The 20,823-nt window shown below is 38.7% G+C and overlaps 1 protein-coding gene across 4 annotated transcripts in view; it reads right to left on the bottom strand.

The window, feature by feature from the left end:
• The window catches only part of LOC123679992 (thyrotropin-releasing hormone receptor), a 117,520-nt gene that overhangs the window by 80,277 nt on the left and 16,420 nt on the right, over nt 1-20,823 (bottom strand). For all 4 annotated transcript variants that reach the window (XM_045617612.1, XM_045617609.1, XM_045617610.1 and 1 more), the window contains exon 2: nt 19,430-19,902. In XM_045617612.1, coding sequence (XP_045473568.1) covers nt 19,430-19,853 — 424 coding nt within the window. In that variant the 5' untranslated portion in view covers nt 19,854-19,902. The remainder of the gene's footprint in view (nt 1-19,429; nt 19,903-20,823) is intronic.

The raw sequence follows: 20,823 nt of genomic DNA, 5'->3' as shown, positions 1-20,823 counted from the left end.
ATATTATTCTACACTTCTAGTGTATCCTAAAGATATTCGGACTAGATCTACAAAACGATATAACTATGACATCTATAATGCTGGTTTAGCCATCTTTGAAATCAAGAGTTCTAAAGAAACAATATAGCTACGTTTATGGTAGATCTAAAGAATAGGTTGATCTACATATTCCTTTACATATAATTCTTTGGTATTCAACGCTGTGATCATTCCCAATACATTCTCGACTGAATTTTCTCTGTCTACCTTTCTCAGGAATTTTTTAGAATGTTTTATACCTGAGGATTATATGTAAAGGTATAATATATGTAGATCAGCCAACTCTACAGATCTAATAAAAGTGTAGATATATGGATTCTTCCTTGGTAGATCTATTGAATAAGTAAATCTGCATATACCTTTACATATAATCCTCTAGTAATCAACACTGTGACCAATTCCTGATAGAGTGAAAATATTGACTCGAGAATGTATTCGGGAATTGATCACAGTGTTGAATAGCAGACGATTATATGTAAAGGTATAGGTAGATAAACTGAAGATTTACCAAAATGTAGCTATATTGTTTATTCAGTGCTCTTGAATTCGAAGATAGGCAAGTGAGCATTATGCATGCAAATACTTCATTAATCATGATTTTGTAGATTTAGTGCGGAGATCTATAAACCTAATTATCTATGTCAATCATACGGTTCTATGGATTAACTAGAAGTGTAGATCAATAGTTCCAATTCGAAATACCCTAAACTCCATCGATTCACCTCCCAACCCGATTCGTACTGTTTACCATCGGGACTGATCAATCGGAACAAACAGTTAAAAAGCTTTCGAGACGGGGAAGACGCACGCCAGTCGATAAAACTGGGACGGCATCCGAGTCGAAGGAGCAGAGGTGACCATATGTGGCGTCTCGGACCGGATGTCGGCACTTGAAATTTCTTATTGACCGCAGCCGGCCGGAATAACAATAAGAGTTGGACGATAAGGAAAAACGATATAATAAGTCGTTTGTAAAGGACGCGCTTCGCTTTGGTCCGTTTCGGATTTGGGAACCGCGAAACGTAGACTCGATCCTTTTATTTTTTTATTTTTTTCAGAAAGCCGGGATCGTCGTCTCTTTTCTTCTTCGGTGGAACAATGGAGGTTACGCTTCTTCTATATCGCAGATTTCCTGCCAGAGCCGATTGGCTTATTTATCTCTGTCTGGGACATTCTCATTTCGCTAAGATCGCGGATTTGGATCGTTCTCGACGTCTCATTTATCATAAACGCCAATTATTTGAGTATTTGCGGTTAGATCTTGCCTTATAATTCGAGAGAATTTGTATCATTAGTTTTTCTTGTAGATCTTTTGAATTAATTGATCCACAAAGCTGATTTACTTATACAAATTATTGCTTTCATCATCATTATGAATTCTTAATTCTATCTTTCCACAACAAAGGTATCGAAAAGTTAGAGAAGCGTGGAGTATATGAGTATCTCTCTTGAAGATGACTATTTTCAAGAAAACATGTTTTATGACTGGTGAGGTCCAGGACTTATTGAGCGAAGTATTAAGCATCTGTATGATCTTCTCTTAGTAGGACGAAATAAATTACACGAATCTCCTCCATTTTGCTAGTTCTGGTGTATTTTTCGAGAGGTATATCTCATTTTGAGTAGATTATTGCTGATTGCACTATAGTGTTGTCTTGAAAGCTCACAGGAGGGTTCAGGCCTAACAGGTGTTAATATTGATATTTTTTATAGATTGGCCAGTTTGTTCATCAGCTTCAATACCTATATGTCCTGGAATACATAGTGAGGAGAAACTTTAGACTCATGAGCTGTAAAAAAAAACCCAAAAACAGTCCACTACGTATCTGAGGTGAGTATTTCATACCGAAAATCCTAGAAATCTCTCAAAACCTAAGAGCTTCGATAGTGAATAAGTTCCCTTTCAACATTAACTTTCTACTATCATTTGATTCTGGGAGAAGCGCTTCTTTGATATGCGCTTGGAACTTGGAACTTTCAGCTTCCCCGGTAGCTCATTGGTGAGAGCGCTGGAATAGTGTTTCGGAGGTTGCGGGATCGAGTCCCGCTCGAAGAAGTACTTTTTTCGGAATTAAAAATCGTCTCTCAAGCCAATATATATTCTCCAAACAGCTTCCAGACAGCGCCTAATCAAAAACCCACCAAACCCAATCAACCTGTCATCGAAAAGATGCTGCTCCAACATCTGACGTAACATCTGTTCATTAGCTCCCCGAAAGCCCCCGGGTGGAGCATCGTAGACGCATAATTCCCGGGTCGGCGCGACTACTGTTCCTACGGGAACATCAATTCCCATCAATTCCTCGTTCACAACCCCCTCCCTACCCGACGGCTACGCCCACCGACCTTGGCAACCTTTGGGTCCTCGGAAAAGGGAAAAAGCGGCCGATTCGCGATTTTTGATCGCGGTTGGCCGTTGACCGTCGGAAAACCGGTTCGGACCGCGACCGTGCCGTGCATCTGGGTAGGCCTTGCGTCCGAAAAGGAGCGAGCGTCCGGATTATAAATCGCTTTCTGATCGAGATACGCGGTCACGCAGGACCAGGGGTCGAGGTCTAATTTGGGAGAGTTGACGACGTTTATCGCTTTGTGCTGATTAGAAAATGTTGGCTCGTTGATTAGGTGCTTTTGCGGTCGCCCATCCAGGTGTTGAGCTTACCCGACGCTGCTTAGCTTCTTGATCGTATTAAGTTCATTTTTGCAAGCTTTCCAGCTTTCTGGATTATTCACAGCATCTGTTGATTTTACGCAAAAAATTATAATAAGAAGTGAGTGTACATTTTCGCTAACAGTCAAAACTGATGCTCATTCCAATTTTTTTCTTGTCTCTGTTGGATAATATCAGTTGTGTATAGAACAAAAACGGTAGACCTGGAGTAGAACTCCAGGTAATGTTAAGAGACATGAATAAGTTCTCACGATGGTTGGTTACCAAGAGATTATTTCATTTTGAAGATGAAGGTATTCTATTGACGATGAGAAACGATATCAGTCATCAAAGCTACGGTAACAGCAACATATCCTCTTCGTGTAATATTCCATCATCAATTTGCACATTTGAGGCTTCAATAGGCCAATTGAAAAGTCCCCAATCTACCATAGTAAAACACATTTTTTTGACAAAATGTTCACCATTTTTGTATTGAATTTGGACAATTTCAATGAGCTTTTGAAGCATTTTAAATTGCCGAATGTCAATAGAAGACAACTTCAAAAGTAACAACTGCCAAGATAGCAAACTATTCAAAATGAAACCACAAAAAACAGTGGCCCTGAAATAGAACCATGTGGTACACCGAATATGATGTTAAGAGACATAAATACGTTTTAAAGATAGTTAGTTAATAAGATATTTCCTAAATGATATCTTCCTACACCACAATTAAGAATGAAACTGTCTGACTTGAAATGTAGACAGCACAACGTTCAGCATTTTGTCCGTCGATGAGAATTGCCATCTCGATGTGTACTTCCACACGATGACGACGGATTTTCATGCCTGTTCGCTAGCGCCTGGTCATAAATTATCAGGCACAATCGGCACGTATTTGCATGGCAGAACTACAGAACTAAAAATACCCACACACGTCTTTGATATCCATTCTACTTTCGCTTTTCTGGGTTATAAAAACGTCACGGTGCGGGGATTGATCAAGTGGTTTCACAGCCGTTGAAACGTCAAAATGCAGGAAAGCCAACTATATAAGGTGTTCGCAAAATGTTGACACCGAAAAAAAAATTTTTTTTTATTTGGCCAATTGAAAAGTCCTTGGTTTGATGCACAAATGGCGGTGCTAGCATTGAATCCGTATGATTTTTAGATAGTAATAACCTTCAAACAAACGTGTCAAAATTTGACAGCAGTCCGACCATTAGTTTGTGAGATATTGCGTTTTGTTATTTGAAAAAAGATGGAAAAAAAAAGAATTTCGTGTGCTGATAAAATATTGCTCTTTGAAGGGAAAAAATACAGTTGAAGCAAAATCTTGGCTTGATGAAGAGTTCCCAGGGTCTGCATCAGGAAAATGAACCATCATTGATTGCTATGCTAAGTTTATACGTGGTGAAATGAGCACCGAAGACGGCGAACGCAGTGGACGCTCAAAAGAGGCTGTCACGGACGAAAAAATTGAAAAAGTTCACAAAATAATTTTGACTGACCGTAAAGTGAAGTTGACTGAGATAGCAGACATTGTGAAGTTATCATCTGAACGTGTCCATCATATCATTCACGAATATTTGTGCATCAGAAAGCTGTGTGCAAAATGGGTGCCGCGCGAGCTCACAATCGATCAAAAGCAACAACGTGTTAATGTTTCTGAGCAGTGTTTGAAGCTGTTTAAGTGCAATAAATCTGAATTTTTCCGTCGATATGTGACAACGGATGAAACATGGCTCCATCATTTCACTCCGGAGACCAATAGACAGTCAGCTGAGTTAACTGGACACGATGAACCGAATCCAAAGCGAGAAAAAACACAACAGTCAGCTGGCAAGGTTATGGCATCAGTATTCTGGGATGCGCAAGGTATAATATTCATTGATCACCTCCAAAAGGGCCAGACCATCAACAGCGATTATTATATAGCGTTATTGGATCTTTTGAAGGATGAAATCGTCAAAAAAACGGCCCTATTTGAAGAAAAAAAGGTGCTGTTTCATTGTTTCCATTGAAATATTAGTATTCTACACATTATCTAGAAGTGTCTTCTTCATCCACATATTCAGGAGCAGAATGCTAATACTCATGTCTCACATAATGAGGAATTCCCAAACCCTATGACATAAATTGAAAAATTCAATATTACCACTGATTTTTTCAGCCGCAACGTCGCAAACTTCATTATCCATATTTCGCCAAAGTTTGGCGGTGGCAAAGAACAGGAAGAGGCCTCTAGAGGTCCATTTTTTCTTGTACTGAATAATAAACCGGCATTATCTCATATATCTCCAAGTCAGGGTGGAACAACCGTTGTACTGAACGCAAACGAAATTGTAGCTGTAACGCCACTTTTTTAAATGAAAGAATCCTTTGTACTCAGCAAGGTTTACATGATTATAGGCCTCAGAGGACTCCGCGAGGAATATAAAAGGTGTGAAAGCTTTTTTGAACTTCGCTAGTAGATAAGAGGCAGTGGTGGCTCTTCGCCTGTTCAACAGGAAGAATGAAAATTTGAAAAAAAAATTTTTCACTAACACATTTATTATGTGAAAATTATTTGTAACTGTCCATCGAACACTTTTTTGGTCACTTTTCCTTGAGCACTATGTGATACATTTACATTATTTACTTCATATCGATTTTTTTAGTCAGAATCCAACATTCAAGAAGAATATCGAAAAAAAAATTACCTAACTTTAGATAACCATGAAATCCACCTAGTTGAGATTTTGTTTGTGGATGTGAACACTCAGCTCAGTGCAGAATTTGAATTTCATCATCACTATGAAAGTATAGAAAATTTAATGAGTACATATACTAACTGACAATGAAACTGCAATACCCAGAAGGAGCTGTTTAAATTTTAATTGGATATTGTAGCAAGGAGCAAATGATTGAAATTTGGAGAAAAAAACGAAAGGTTTACAATTTTTTTAATAAATTTTTTAATAATGTGTTTGTCCACGACGATTATCTATACACTCCTCAACACGTCTCGGCATTGATGCAATGACATTTCTTCTTGAGGGATACTATCCCAAGCTACCTGTACTTCATGTCTCAGAGCCGCCAAAGTCCGTGGGGGCTGGGATAAATTTCAAAGCCTTCTGCCCACGATGTCCCAAACCTGCTCTATTGGCGAAAGATCGGGGGATCTGGGTGGCCATGGTAAAAGATTCACATGGGTCGCTCCGAAAAAGTTTGAACTAATTCTAGCAACATGAGATCGGGCATTATCTTGCTGAAATATTGGATTCTCGAGCCGGTTAAGGTAAGGAAGAACATATGGCTCCACTATTTCTTGAAGGTAACGCAGCGCTGTCATGTTACCTCGAATGAAGATTGAAAGTGATCTACTTGCATGTACAATAGCACCCCATACCATAACTCCTAATGTCCGGTATACATTAGGCTCAACATCAAATTGAGGTTAACGTCTTTCTCCCCGACGTCGTCTAACCCTTCTTCGGCCATCATGTGCACCCAATGAGAATCGAGATTCATCAGAAAAGACGACCTGATGCCATTTCACATTCCAATGTTGACGTTTCCTGCTCCACTGTAATCGTTGCCGGCGATGCTCAACCGTCAGAGGTAAGACAAGATGGGGTCAATAATGCTGCAGTCCAAAAGACCTTATCCGGCGGTTAACCAATCGGACAGTTACAGGATGGCCTTGTGCTCCTAACCACTCATCAGCAAAAGATCGAGTTGTCGCAAATCGGTCTCTAATAGCCATAAGTCTTAGACGTCGATCTTGAACTTCATTTGTGCCCTTTCGACGTCCGGTGCCTACTCTTCTTCGATATTGGGTATTATCAAACTACGCTTGACAGCATCTCATAAGAGTAGTTGGATTTCTGTTCGTACGGTTAGCGATTTCTCGAAATGACCCTGCCTCCCGTAGACCAATAATTCGACCTCTTTCAACTTCATTTAGCTTGCGATAAATTCCGCGTACACGTGCTCTAGGCATTTTAACAACAACTAAACATCGACTTTGGATCTCCTCGAACAGCTGGTTTGTTGTAAAATTCAAAAGACCTGCAACGACTACAATATTTAAGTAACAAAAATTGTTCACTTGAAAAAACCTTCACGATTTTTTCTCCAAATTCATTCATTCACTCCTTGCGATATAATACTATCTATATTTCACCAAAAAATATTCAAAATTTGAACAGCTCCTTCTGGGTGTTGCAGTTTCTCTGTAAGTTAGAATATTTAATTCTGTTCCTTCTGAAGATAATTCTCAGCCCAAGGTCAAACAGTTCAGGAAGATAAAGCTATATGCCGAAATGCTGACATACAGAGGTGAAGACGGACTAACATCACATGTTGACAAATTGACGAATTTGAACATTCTCTTTTACAAAACAACACATATGTATGTTCACCGATGATTCGTCTCTAAATGTTCTGCTCATTCTCAGAACCGGTTCAACAGTTCTTAGGCACTTGCCGCATCAGATAAGAAGCATTAAGAAGCTGTATTTAATCAGGTTTTTTTTATCCCAAACACTGCATCAGAACAAACTACCTAGCTAATAGCAAGTGCAATAAATGGAGAAATGGGTCAGTTCTGTTTATCCCAGTGCACCTGCTTCATGGTTGTGATCCTGAATGTTTATATTTGCCTAATGCATTTATATCTTTATCGTTTCATTTCCTCACCTTCGAGAATGTTTATTCTACGATGCAAATCAGATACTACCGATAATATAATTAATTGGGATTGTAAATTTTACGATAGCGATTGTTTATTATTTCGAATTGATTGAGGTAAGATACCAAAGCTTGAAAGTGGTGATTCCGTTGCAGACATAATTATTTATTCAAACAATATCTTCTCATAAATTGACTTTGGAATTTACAAGTTTGAAGGAACTTGAGTCATTTCCTCGAAAATTATGGTCGATATGAATAAGAAACCTATTGCGGAATATTCGAGAATGTTACTAAGGAATGTTGAATCCGAAATTGAGCTTCCTAATTCCAAAATGAAGACATAATGCGAAGAAGCAAATACATTAATTCTGACTGATGAACTTAAGAGTTGAAATGAATTTTAATCGGAGGTAGTAAATAATGTGATCACTATGTATAACCCCATTGGTTTCCTGGTGACTTTGAAACCGGATTGAATAAATTCAAGACGACATTTTTCTATAAAAATTTAAGCAGATTGAAATATGTCCAGTTTTGATTTTACAGTTTACTTTTTGGGACTCTAGAAAGGAATTAAAAGTATTTTGATGTTTTATGAGCTACTCACTGTCCAATTTTGAATTCCATTTAGATCGTTATCAGTCAAATAATTTTCCCAGAGCAAATTCTAGTTTTGATTAATTGCCTTCAATAAGAAAACCAGCCTTTTATGGATGTTGAAAGGAATGATGTTTTACATTTCTTCAAACGTGAGAAATCTTACGGGCATCTAGAAGATCGGTGATCGACAAAATTCTTCTAGTTGCTGGGTTATTAAGACTGCCTTCAATAATTATGCAGAGTTTGAGCGATAGGTATTTCTTTCAACAGGCCAATCAAAAAGTTTCCGGTATACCAGAGTAGTACTAATTTTTTTTGCAAAATTCGATTATATTATTCAACATAGTTGCCTTCGAGGGCGATACAGCGATTATAGCGTTCTTCCAACTTTTCGATACCATTTTTGAAATACGATTTGTCTTTCGCTTCGAAATAGGCCTCAGTTTCGGCGATTACTTCTTCATTGGCGCTGAATTTCTTTCCAGCGAGCATTCTTTTGAAGTCTGAGAACAGGAAAAAGTCGCTGGGGCCAGATCTGGCGAATACGGTGGATGCAGAAGCAATTCGAAGCCCAATTCATGCAATTTCACCATTGTTTTCATTGATTTGTGATTCGGCGCATTGTATTGATGAAACAGCACCTTTTTTTCTTCAAATGGAGCCGTTTTTGAACGATTGCATCCTTCAAACGATGCAATAACGCTATATAATAATCGCTATTGATGGTCTGAAATTTTTGGAGTAAATCAATGAAAATTATACCTTACGCATCCTAGAATACTGATGCAATAATCTTGCCAGCTAACTGTTGTGTTTTCCTCGCTTTGGATTCGGTTCATCGTGTGCAGTCCACTCAGCTGGCTGTCGATTGGACTCGGAAGTGAAATGATGGAGCCATGTTTCGTCCATTGTCACATATCGACGCAAAAATTCAGGTTTATTGCACTCAAACAGTTTCAAACACTGCTCAGAATTATTAACACGTTGTTGCTTTTGATCCACTGTGATCTCGCGCGGAACCCATTTTGCACAAAGCATTCTCATATACAAATATTCGTGAATGTTATGATGTACACGTTCAGATGATATCTTCACAATGTCTGCTGTCTCGATCAACTTCACTTTACGGTAATTCAAAATTATTTTGTGAACTTTTTTGATTTTTTCATCGGTGACAGCCTCTTTTGGGCGTTCACTGCGTTCGCCGTGTTCGGTGCTCATTTCACCACGTTCAAACTTATCATACCAACCAATGATAGTTGATTTTTCTGGTGCAGACCCCGGAGACTCTTCATCAAGCCAAAATTTTGCTCCAATTGAATTTTTCCTCCTTTTTTTTTCAAATAACAAAACGCAATGTCTCCCAAACTAATGGTCGGTTTGCTGTCAAATTTTGACACGAATCTTTTGAAGGTTGGTACTAACTAAAAATCATGTGGATTCAATACTAGCACCACCATCTGTGCATCAGACCTGGGACTTTTCAATTGGTCTAATATTGTGTTTATGTCGATAATCCTCAGATTATTGACGATCCGCTTGAGCTCTCAAAAGCTTCCAACTTTACGTCACTGTTTTCCTCATTTTTTCCAATTAAGCAAAACCAACAAATCGAAAAAAAACACGCAGTAACACGATTTTAATCACCTCAGGCATGAATAAGCGATCTGGAATCAATTACATCCAAAGTCCATCAAAAATGAAACGAATCGAGCCAAAGTCGTTAGCTTTGATCGATTTTGTGCAAAGCCCTCTTTGCCGGTTGAAATTAACCAGCCCTTCCGATTGGTTAGACTCTTCCCTGATGAAAGCAATTCCTCTATCTTGCCCAACACACCCACCAGAAAAAAAAAGACTCCATTAAAAACCCATGTTGGAAAAAAAAAAACTGCCGCTGTAATTACAAGTCGAGAAAATTAAAATGCCCCGTGAAAATTCCCAGTTGATGTCTGCATTCGAGCCAGGGTTTTCCCCTCCTCTTTGATGGGGCCCTTAATGAGATTGGGTATACGGGGCGTTCGAAAATCAAGAGTTAATTAAAACGATTTTGTGCGAGAATAATACATTGAAGAACTATAGGGTGTTTTTTTCGAGGTATATAACTTTAAGTTGGCATTACTGTTCAAGATGGCGACCGATTCAACAGCTGTCAAGTGATTTATTCTCAGTTTGGTTTGGCAATTCATCTTCGATAGACTCACGCCTGAACAACGCTTGCAAATAGTGCAATTTTATTTCGAAAATAATGGTTCTGTGCGGAATACGTATCGCGCACTACGTCCATTTTATTTTGTTTAGCGATGAAGCGCACTTCTGGTTGAATGGCTACGTCAACAAACAAAACTGCCGCATTTGGAGTGAAGCTAATCCTCAAGTGTATGTCGAAACACCGTTACATCCAGAAAAACTGACTGCTTGGTGCGCTTTATGGGCTGGTGGAATCATTGGTCCGTACTTCTTCAAAAACGATGATGGCCAGAACGTTACAGTCAATGGTGATCGGTATAGAGCCATGATTACTAACTTTTTCATTCCTGAATCGAACAACCATGATGTCCAGGGGCTGTGGTTCCAACAAGACGGCGCAACATGTCACACAGCTCGTGCCACAATCGATTTATTGAAAGACACGTTTGGTGAACGCCTAATTTCACGATTTGGACCTGTGAATTGGCCTCCAAGATCTTGTGATTTGACACCGCTAGACTACTTTCTGTGGGGCCATGTAAAGTCATTGGTCTATGCGGATAAGCCACAAACCCTTGACCATTTGGAAGACAACATTCGCCGTGTTATTGCCGATATACGGCCACAAATGTTGGAAAAAGTCATCGAAAATTGGACGTCCAGATTGGACTACATCCGAGCCAGCCGTGGCGGTCATATGCCAGAAATCATAATCAAAATGTAATGCCACAAGATTATCTTGCGGATAAATAAAATTCATGTCAATCGAATAATCTATCGTTGTTTTATTGCAATTTAAAGTTCTATAGCTCTAAAAAAAAAACACCCTTTATTAGGAATTTGTCACGTGGTGTTCGGCTGGTTTCGATATCGTCGGCTAAGACCGAATGGGATAATTGGCGAAGCGTGGGCCACAGAGTAAATTGAATAAACCCTGTTGAATATTAAAGAGAGTGGTGTAATACCGGCTGAATTGTAACGATGATTTTTGCTTTCAGGGATTTTTCCGATATCGTACGTTACAATTCGCTAGGCTCTGTAATGAATATTCGAAATATTCGAGACCTTTAAGAGCTTCCAGCCAATTGAATTACCATCAATTTTCAATGCTATATTCGAGATTGTAGATTATGGCAGAATTTTATTCTTGCAACCGATATAAATTCTGCTTATGAACTTTTACATTAAAAAACTTTGCTTCCGCCGTTTTTTGCCGAAATTCGAGGCTTTATTGTAAGAAACTGGTAATATATTTATGATTCGAAGTATTGTCCATCGCTGGTCACTACTTTCTTTCATCTATCGGGTAGCGTACAAATCCCACGTTGAAAAAATGGGTCATCTTTTGAAGCGTTCCACGAGTCAATCCAATTTTTTGCTTCTTCATAAGACCGGAATATTCGGTTTGGCCGTCGAAATAGAACCATGGCCGGGACATCCCCATGATTTTCTGCGCTTGGGATTATCGTAATGAACCCATTTTTCGTCTCCAGTCACAATGCGATGCAGAAATCCTTTCCGTCTTTGCCTTGCACGCAGCTGTTCACAAGCAAACAAGCTGTTCAAAATCTCTCGGCTTCAACTCGTACTCAATCCAATTTCCTTGTTTATGAATCATTCCCATGACTTTCAGACGTTTTGAAATGGCTTGTTGCGTCAATTCCAATGATTCTGCCAATTATTGTTGCGTTTGACATGAGTCTTGATCAAGTAGTGCCTTCAATTCTGCATTTTCGAAAATATTTTGTCTTCCACCGCCATGCTGGACATCTACGTCAAAATCACCGTCCTTGAAGCGTTGAAACCACTCTCGGCACGTTCTTCCACTAAAAGCGGCCACACCATAGGTATTTAGGAGCATTCGATGAGCCTCAGTCGAAGATTTCTTCATATTGAAGCATAAAATTAAAACCTCCCTCAAATTTAGCTCGTAAGCTGACATGTTTAATCGAGAATAACTTTATGATGCAGACATAAATCGACTTATATTTCAATGGCGTTATGTTTACAAATAACTAAGCTTATTGGATGACATTTTCGATCTATTTAATATTTATGGCTAGAGCCATCAATTGCAAAACGGTGACACCTAATAAAACAAAGTTGTACACCTAATATAGCTATTATTACAACTAGGGAAATATGAATAGTATATTTCCCGAGGTTGTCAAAGTTACATCCCGAGGGCGGAGCCCGAGGGATGTATAGACAACCGAGGGAAATGTATTCATATTTCCCGTGGTGTAATCAATAGTTTTTTTCTGATTGAAACAATCTGATAAGGAAAAATTATTATTAGATTGTATATTTTTGTAATAATTAAATTTTTAACGTTGCTATGGGCCATGTTTCTGAGAATCTTGGTTGACTGGTTTCATTTTGACGTCTTGTCAAAAATAAAATTAATGAAAAAATGTCGAACTACGTCGAAACTCAAGCGGCAAAGGCCCGTGAATCTTTGGTTCCAGCCAAATCTCAAGCTGCCTACAGTAAAGAGTACGAATGCTTTCAGGAGTGGAAAAGAAAAAAATTGGTGGACGGTGTGAGCGATAGTATTTTGTTAGCATATTTCCAAGATTTGGTATGTTGCTCTGATTCTTGTTATTCTTGATGTATGATTAATTCATTCGATCCCCAGTCCCAGAAATATTCTCCAAACACGTTATGGCCGAAACTATCGATGTTAAGATCAATGCTACATTTGAAGGAAAAAACTGATGTCAAATTATTCGATGAAGTCGAAGCATTTGTTAAGAACAAAAATAAAGGATACGTTCCTAAAAAATCATCAGTGTTGTCCCGGGAGCAGCTCAAGACATTCTTGAGTGAAGCTCCTAATGACGTTTTTTTGATGTATAAGGTAAAAGTTTCATTTTGATTTCCTCTGTTGATAAGATTTTTACATTCATAATTTTGAAGGTTGTTTTAATAATGGAAATCTTTGGCGCCTGCAGAACACGAGAGTTGGTGAATATGCTATCTTCAGATATCGAAGATCGTGGTTCGGTAATCATAATCAAAGTCTCAAAGACTAAGAATGATATAAACAGAATATTCACTATAATTGATGAAGAAGATCTGGGTGCTGCTCGTTTGGTGAGGGAGTATTCAGCGTTGCGCCCGCAAGGCGTTCTTAGGTTCTTCGTAGCTTATAGGAATAAGAAGTGTACTCTTCAGCCTGTCGGCAAAAATACCTTCGGAAAAATTCCGAGTAAGGTTGCTGAATGGTTGGGTTTAGATAATCCGAAAACCTATACAGGTCATTGTGGAAGACGAACATCCGCGACATTGGTTGCCGATGCGGGAGCCTCAATGACAACACTCAAGAGACATGGTGGTTGGAAAAGTTCGTCTGTTGCAGAAGGCTATCTGGCGGACAGTATGCTGCACAAAAATAAGGTAGCGAAGATGATAGCAGGTGTGGAGGGTGAGCCATCTGCAGCATCACAATCTTTGAAGACCGTTTTGGGAGAATCGTCCGAGACTGCTGCTGCAAGGAATGTTCTCAAGAAAACTGTAGTCTCGTCGTCGAATAATTATGAACAAGATATTTCTTCTTCCTTTGTATCTGGTGGAAATACTTTTAGTGGAAATTTCAACAATTGCAGTTTCCATTTTGTTACTAAATAAAGAAATAGTTTCATATTTCCCTAGGGAAATATGAACTGACGTTTCATATTTCCCTTGGGAAATATGAGTGTGTTATGACACATGGTAACTAAGGCGATATAGCTCAATATTGGTTCGATCAGAAAAAAATATTTTTTTTGGAGGGTCACTGGTAGTTTAGAAAAATGTGAAGTGAAACTTTGGTCCAGTACTACACTTTTTCGATTCTTGTAATTTTATAGTATTCTCTACCGATTTCGAGAAAAATTTTCAAACTATTCTACAGAAATCCTCAGGAAAATCGAAATTATTATAAATATTCAGTTAGCAAGCTGTGATGAATAAGTTAATTAAAAGTTGCAGTTCCTATTTAGCTAATCTGTAGCGAAGATTAATAAAGATTTGATAAACTGGTAAAATCATCACGAAAAAGTAGGACTACAAGAAACATTCTGTAATTCGAAAACAAACCGTTTTAGGGCCTATGTTTATAAGACATTTTTTTCGTAAAATTATCCAAGGAATGATTATTTTTCGTATCTCCAATTTGGGAACACCCTGTATAGTCGAAATTTCGGCATTCGACTCCTCCAGATTAAATTTGGCCTTCCTGTTCGTCTGAGACTGAAGAGCACAAGGGATGGGAAACCAGCGCAAACTTGCGAAGTGCGGTTGCACAACAAAGTTCGAGCTAGGTAATGAAATTTATGAGTCGTATAATTGAAAGATGGAAAATAAATACAGCCGGCGAAATCCTACAGTCGGGCCCCACCTTAATCTGCGGTCACTAGATAAATTACGGTGATTTATAACAAACAGGTCAGCCAGGGGTTCGAAACCGAACCAATGATAATTTATATACGAGTATGGTTACACGTACCGGTGCTGAGTTGAATGAAAAAATATGGTGGATTTCGGTTAGGCCCACGCGCAATAGGGGTTCCGTAGGATTCTGGGAATTTTCTCATGAAATTTGGTATGGAAATCGGATTCATTCAGCTAGAGATCCTGATCCATCAATTAAAAAGGCAATACAAAATTAGGACTGAAAATTTTGATACACAGGGTGTTTTCTAATTGTGGGATATTGTAGAACTTTAAATTGCAATAAAACAACGATATTCGATTGACATGAATTTTATTTATCCGCAAGAAAATCTTGTGGCATTACATTTCAAATATGATTTCTGGCATATGACCGCCACGGCTGGCTCGGATGTAGTCCAATCTGGACGTCCAATTTTCGATTACTTTTTCCAACATTTGTGGCCGTATATCGGCAATAACACGGCGAATGTTGTCTTCCAAATGGTCAAGGGTTTGTGGCTTATCTGCATAGACCAATGACTTTACATAGCCCCACAGAAAGTAGTCTAGCGGTGTTGAATCACAAGATCTTGGAGGTCAATTCACAGGTCCGAAACGTGAAATTAGGCGGTCACCAAACGTGTTTTTCAATAAATCGATTGTGGCACGAGCTGTGTGACATGTTGCGCCGTCTTGTTGGAACCACAGCTCCTGGACATCATGGTTGTTCACTTCAGGAATGAAAAAGTTAGTAATCATGGCTCTATATCGTTCACCATTGACTATAACGTTCTGGCCATCATCGTTTTTGAAGAAGTACGGACCAATGATTCCACCAGCCCATAAAGCGCACCAAATTGTCAGTTTTTCTGGATGTAACGGTGTTTCGACATACACTTGAGGATTAGCTTCACTCCAAATGCGGCAGTTTTGTTTGTTGACGTAGTCATTCAACCAGAAGTGCGCTTCATCGCTAAACAAAATTCGCTTATGAAAATCGGGAACAACGGCAATCTCATTTGCACTATTTGCAAGCGTTGTTCAGGTGTGAGTCTATTCATGATGAATTGCCAAACCCAACTGAGAATAAATCACTGGGCAGCTGTTAAATCGATCGCCATCTTGAACAGTAATGTCAACTTAAAGTTATATACCTCGAAATAGTTATTTATAATACAAGTGCAGAAGGCATTGATATTCTTCCACGAGTGCAAAATTCAAAAACGAGCCACGAAGTGGCGAGTTTTTGAATGAACGAGTGGTAGAATGAGCCTTCTTCTCTAATTCATTGCATTTTCATTGAAATTAATGAAAAATTTCCATAAATATATTTTAGTGATTTTTGCATTGAAAAATGTTGGTTGGGAGAACTGATTTCTTTAAGGCAAATTGATGAATTGACAGATAAAGCCGTGGCGGAAAGTTCGGAGTACCAACATAGAATAATAAAATATAACCATGAAAACTGTGCGTTTCTGATATATTCTCGCACGATTTTGTTCTACAGGATGTGGAAGAATGAATGGAATAACCACAGAATTAGAGAAACAAACAACCTTTATAATATGCAATTTTAATATTGAACCCCGCATGGAAAATCCCGCAATTTTGATTGGATCCCCTAGTTATAATGCCACATCCCGTACAAACTCGAGAACAAAACGCGTTGAAATAACGATAGCGTCCTTAAGTGGAATGAGACAACAATTATTTATTTATCTCCGACTATGGCCTAACCCACAAACCGTTGACCCAAACCGCTCTGGAACAGAGAACGGGGAGGAAGATGAACTCAATAAGCGTAAAAAGGGCAAAGTGGTACTTTTACGTCTCTTATATCCCGAGTGATCATTCATCCACGTAATGAGTCCTACGAACTCGCTAAATTATTAACGTAATTGGCCGGGATTTCGCACTTTGCCGAGGCCAATTTCCTAAACTGGTTCTGGAGAAGAGAAAGGAAATTTCTGTGTTCTGACACAGAGCTGAAACATTTGGTTCATTATATTCGATATTGAGTTTTTCTGAGGAATTGTAGGGGCTTTTTGAATGAAACTTGGTACAAAAATCATGTGTCATACTGCGTTGATTCTCCTGGCTCAAGAATACGATCCATAAAAGCAGAAAATCAAAGAGCCAAAAAAATTTTTCATTTGAAATTTCGGAGTAAAATGAACAAAACAATGAACTTCTGACTTAGCGCTCCCTATCGAAAGCAGCAAAAACAAATTTATTATGAGTATATTTTGTCCTCAATCAACAAGATATTATCTCTTAGACGAGATCTAATTTGCTCAAAAATGTTGAGCCAAACTGAAGTAACAGGCATTTCAATCAGTCTGATTCCTCCCTTTCCCCTACCCTTATTTGATGTCGTAAAATCGAAAGTGATAATTCGAAAAGATAGAGAATTTCACAAGGATTACAGTGATGATATTTTCTCTTCAACTTAATATAAAACATTTTCAAGTAAAATTAATTTTTCTACTCGACGATAGCTATTACGCCACCTAGCGGTAGAGGTATGAACTTCAAAACAATTTCCAGTGTGTTTTGTTGTACACTTTAGTGATAAAAATTTTTACCGCAAGTCTCTACGATGAGTGGATCCTGAGATATAGCCGCTTACCTTTCTTATTTGTCCATCCTGTATATATATCAGGAGACGTATGTTCTATTGCACAAAAATACTAAATACATAGTCGACTTCGAATTAAACAATTCTAAAGATCTGTATCAGTAACAGCCTTGACCCCAACCCACAACATCTTCTGTTAACATAACTAGAATTCGATTGATCCCTTCAAGGGTCTCCAGTCCCGGATATAACACTTCCTAGTTTCGGTAACCACAAGGTTATAATCAAGAATTCCCAAATTAATTGGGTCTAAGATGGAACCAATAGATACTATGGGGGTGGATACCTATGTGTAACTACAAGGGATTGGGATATAACTCGAAGCAATCCAAACTATCTGATGAATAATAAAGATGTGACAGTTTCAAGGGTTTCTGCTTCAATTTGAATCAGTTTTGAGGTTCAAGGGATGATGAACATTATAACATTAAGACTGCAAGTGACAAAAATTTGATGAAAAAAGTTTTGTGTCGGCTGGACACTTGCCAGAAAAGATGCACCTAGCTTTTACTGATCCTGAACCTTTCTGTTGTATAGAAAAATGCACCTTCAGGACAGAGTTTCAAGAGAAGAAAGATATCGAAAGAGAAACACTCTAATAGATGGATCAAAATTTCCTCTGGGACGTTAATACTTTAAGATCCAAAATGTATCTGGATTTGAGTAGGAAAATGCTGCACATTCTTACTCACTTCCTCGCAAAATACTACCATCTCAAGATGAGAATAGGGTTATCAGAAACTGACAGGTGTAGATTCTGTGAGAAGGAGGAAGAAGCTCCTGAATTCATGGTCACAGAATACCCTTTCAAATCAAAGCAGAAAATGCTCAAGTCGAGAAACTAGTAAGAGTGAGGAGTTCATCTTCATGAAGCCATTTCAGATAATAGAAATCATGAGAACTCTTGATCTGAAAGGCAAGCTTCTCTATGGGTAGCATAATAAACATTAAGAGTGCTGTGCAATAGAACCTCTAAACAGTAATTAGTAAGAGGAATCCTTGTGCAGATCTACATCATTTCATACTCTGGAGGAATCTTTCATAGATGGGTCAAACCAAACAGTTCCTTGGGAAATTCAATATTGCAAGATCAAAAAAATAAGAATATACTGCACGTTCTCACTGACTTCCTCACGGAGCATTGCAGCCTTGATGGGTATAGGGTTATTAGAAACTGAAGAGTGCAGACTTTGTGTGGAGGAATCCTTGTGCAGATCTACATCATTTCATACTCTGGAGGAATCTTTCATAGATGGGTCAAACCAAACAGTTCCTTGGGAAATTCAATATTGCAAGATCAAAAAAATAAGAATATACTGCACGTTCTCACTGACTTCCTCACGGAGCATTGCAGCCTTGATGGGTATAGGGTTATTAGAAACTGAAGAGTGCAGATTTTGTGGGAAAATTCCTGATCGCATGGTCGTAGTAAGCTCCATTGTAAGCTAAATCATCCGATGCTTCCGATGAGAATCTTGTAGGTGCTAGGATCTTGAAACCCTCCAAGATACTAAGGGTTATCAAGAACTCTGGAACAGGAAGAAGAGCTGTAGATGGCTCAGGGGTAATCAGATCAGATAGGAGACGCAATAGACCTTAACATCGCGGTGCAATATCAGCCCTTAACAGTAATGCAGAATAGAAGAGCAAGCCTCGACTTCATGAATAATTTGATTATTACCGGAGAGACTGGTCATTCACAAATCATACACATACATATTATCTATTTATCTGATTGTTTTGCTTTCAACAACTCTTACGACGTTCACTGAGTTAACATCACACATGAAACACTACACATCACTTAAAATTTCTTTAAACCTATTTGACCAAATAACTTATTTGGTTTTCACTTGGTGATGGTTACCTTCTCGAAGTATGTTGCTAAACTTTTGAGGATTTTTCCAGTACTTTTAGAATTGTGACCAACAACGTTGTCCCTTTGGTATTCATAAACGATTGGTTTTAATGCCAATATTTCTAAAATCGTTAATCAAGTCTAGCAAACCACAAAGGTACCTACTCAAGCAATGGGTTAACTGCTGTACCTTCCCTTATATTTGTTGACTCCTGCTGACTCTGAATATCAATCTCTTTGGCGCCACCAAACAAAAAATAAATCGTTTCCGACTTGTACCGATGGTACACTTTCAAAAGGCGCTTCAACAAAAAAGGTTACAAGTTTTAACTCCTCTAAAATAACTTCCAAAAATACTCACACATCTCTTTCCCCAACACCCACGTCTCCAGGGCAGAATTCACCTCCACCAAGACTGTAGGGGTGCACACCAACAGCACCATCAGATCGGCCACGGCCAGGTTAACCAAGAAGATGTTGGTGCTGTTCCTCATGTCCTTGGTCTTGAAGATGACGATGGGCACCATCACGTTGCCGATGACGCCCAGACACATGATGATGATGCAGAACACCATGGAGATGACCCTGAGGTAGGTGGGGAAGACGGGCGTCTTGAAACTGGTGAAGGTCAGGTTGGTGCCGTTGGGGAAGGTGCCGTTGAAGAAGAGCTCATCGTCGGTGGTGGCCAGGTAGAGGAAATTGGCGGCGGTGGAGTTCAGGTCGAGGGCGGAGGTTGGATGGAAGGACGACGTGGTCGACGGTAGGGCTAGCAACGTCGAGATCATAGCGTCATCTTCGTGGCTACGCCAGGTGGTGGAGATCGGGGCTCAGCGTCTGGAACGTGAAGCGAAAGAGGATAGGTTAGGTTGTTGAGTTTTTATGAGTTTTGAGATTTATTTTACCCAAAATATCGATATTTCATCAGGTAATTAATTTTTTTCTTAGTTATTTTAGATTTCTGAGAAAATTTTCATTTCCTCACAAAAATGTCTGGACTTGTCTTATAATGTTTCGAAAAAATGTGTAAAAAACGAAGTAAATACTGACGCGGAGTAGGAGCTTTTAGGCGCTTTTCCAAATTCGTATTTATGTAAATATTTTCGCAAAATTTTTCAATTTAAATGATAAGGGGTGTTTTTTAGCTGCATGAGAAGATTCGATGGTTGTTGCCTCAGAGTAATAAATATAGATTGAGGGAGCATATGTTATTTTCAGTATGCAAATTTTGTCCCCAACATGAAATATCAAATTTGACATGAAGCGCGCGGAAATGAAAACATATCAGTGATACGATATTTCACTCAATTCGCGAGTTTCTCCACAAAAAACGCACTCCTCATGTTTCATAGTAAATCAATGTTTCATATTAACTTAAAATTTATCGAAACAAATACCTAAATATCAGAAATTCAGAAAACAAACTATAGGGTGTTTTTTTTTCGAGGTATATAACTTTAAGTTGGCGTTACTGTTCAAGATGGCGACCGATTCAACAGCTGTCAAGTGATTTATTCTCAGTTTGGTTTGGCAATTCATCACAAATAGACTCACGCCTGAACAACGCTTGCAAATACTGCAATTTTATTTCGAAAATAATTGTTCTGTGCGGAATACGTGTCGCGCTCTGCGTCCATTTTATTTTGTTTAGCGATGAAGCGCACTTCTGGTTGAATGGCTACGTCAACAAACAAAACTGCCGCATTTGGAGTGAAGCTAATCCCCAAGTGTATGTCGAAACATCGTTACATCCAGAAT

The sequence above is a fragment of the Harmonia axyridis genome, chromosome 5 (genome assembly GCF_914767665.1).
Source record: "Harmonia axyridis chromosome 5, icHarAxyr1.1, whole genome shotgun sequence".
NCBI classification, from domain to species: domain Eukaryota; kingdom Metazoa; phylum Arthropoda; class Insecta; order Coleoptera; family Coccinellidae; genus Harmonia; species Harmonia axyridis.
This window is presented reverse-complemented; position numbering and strand designations above follow the sequence as displayed.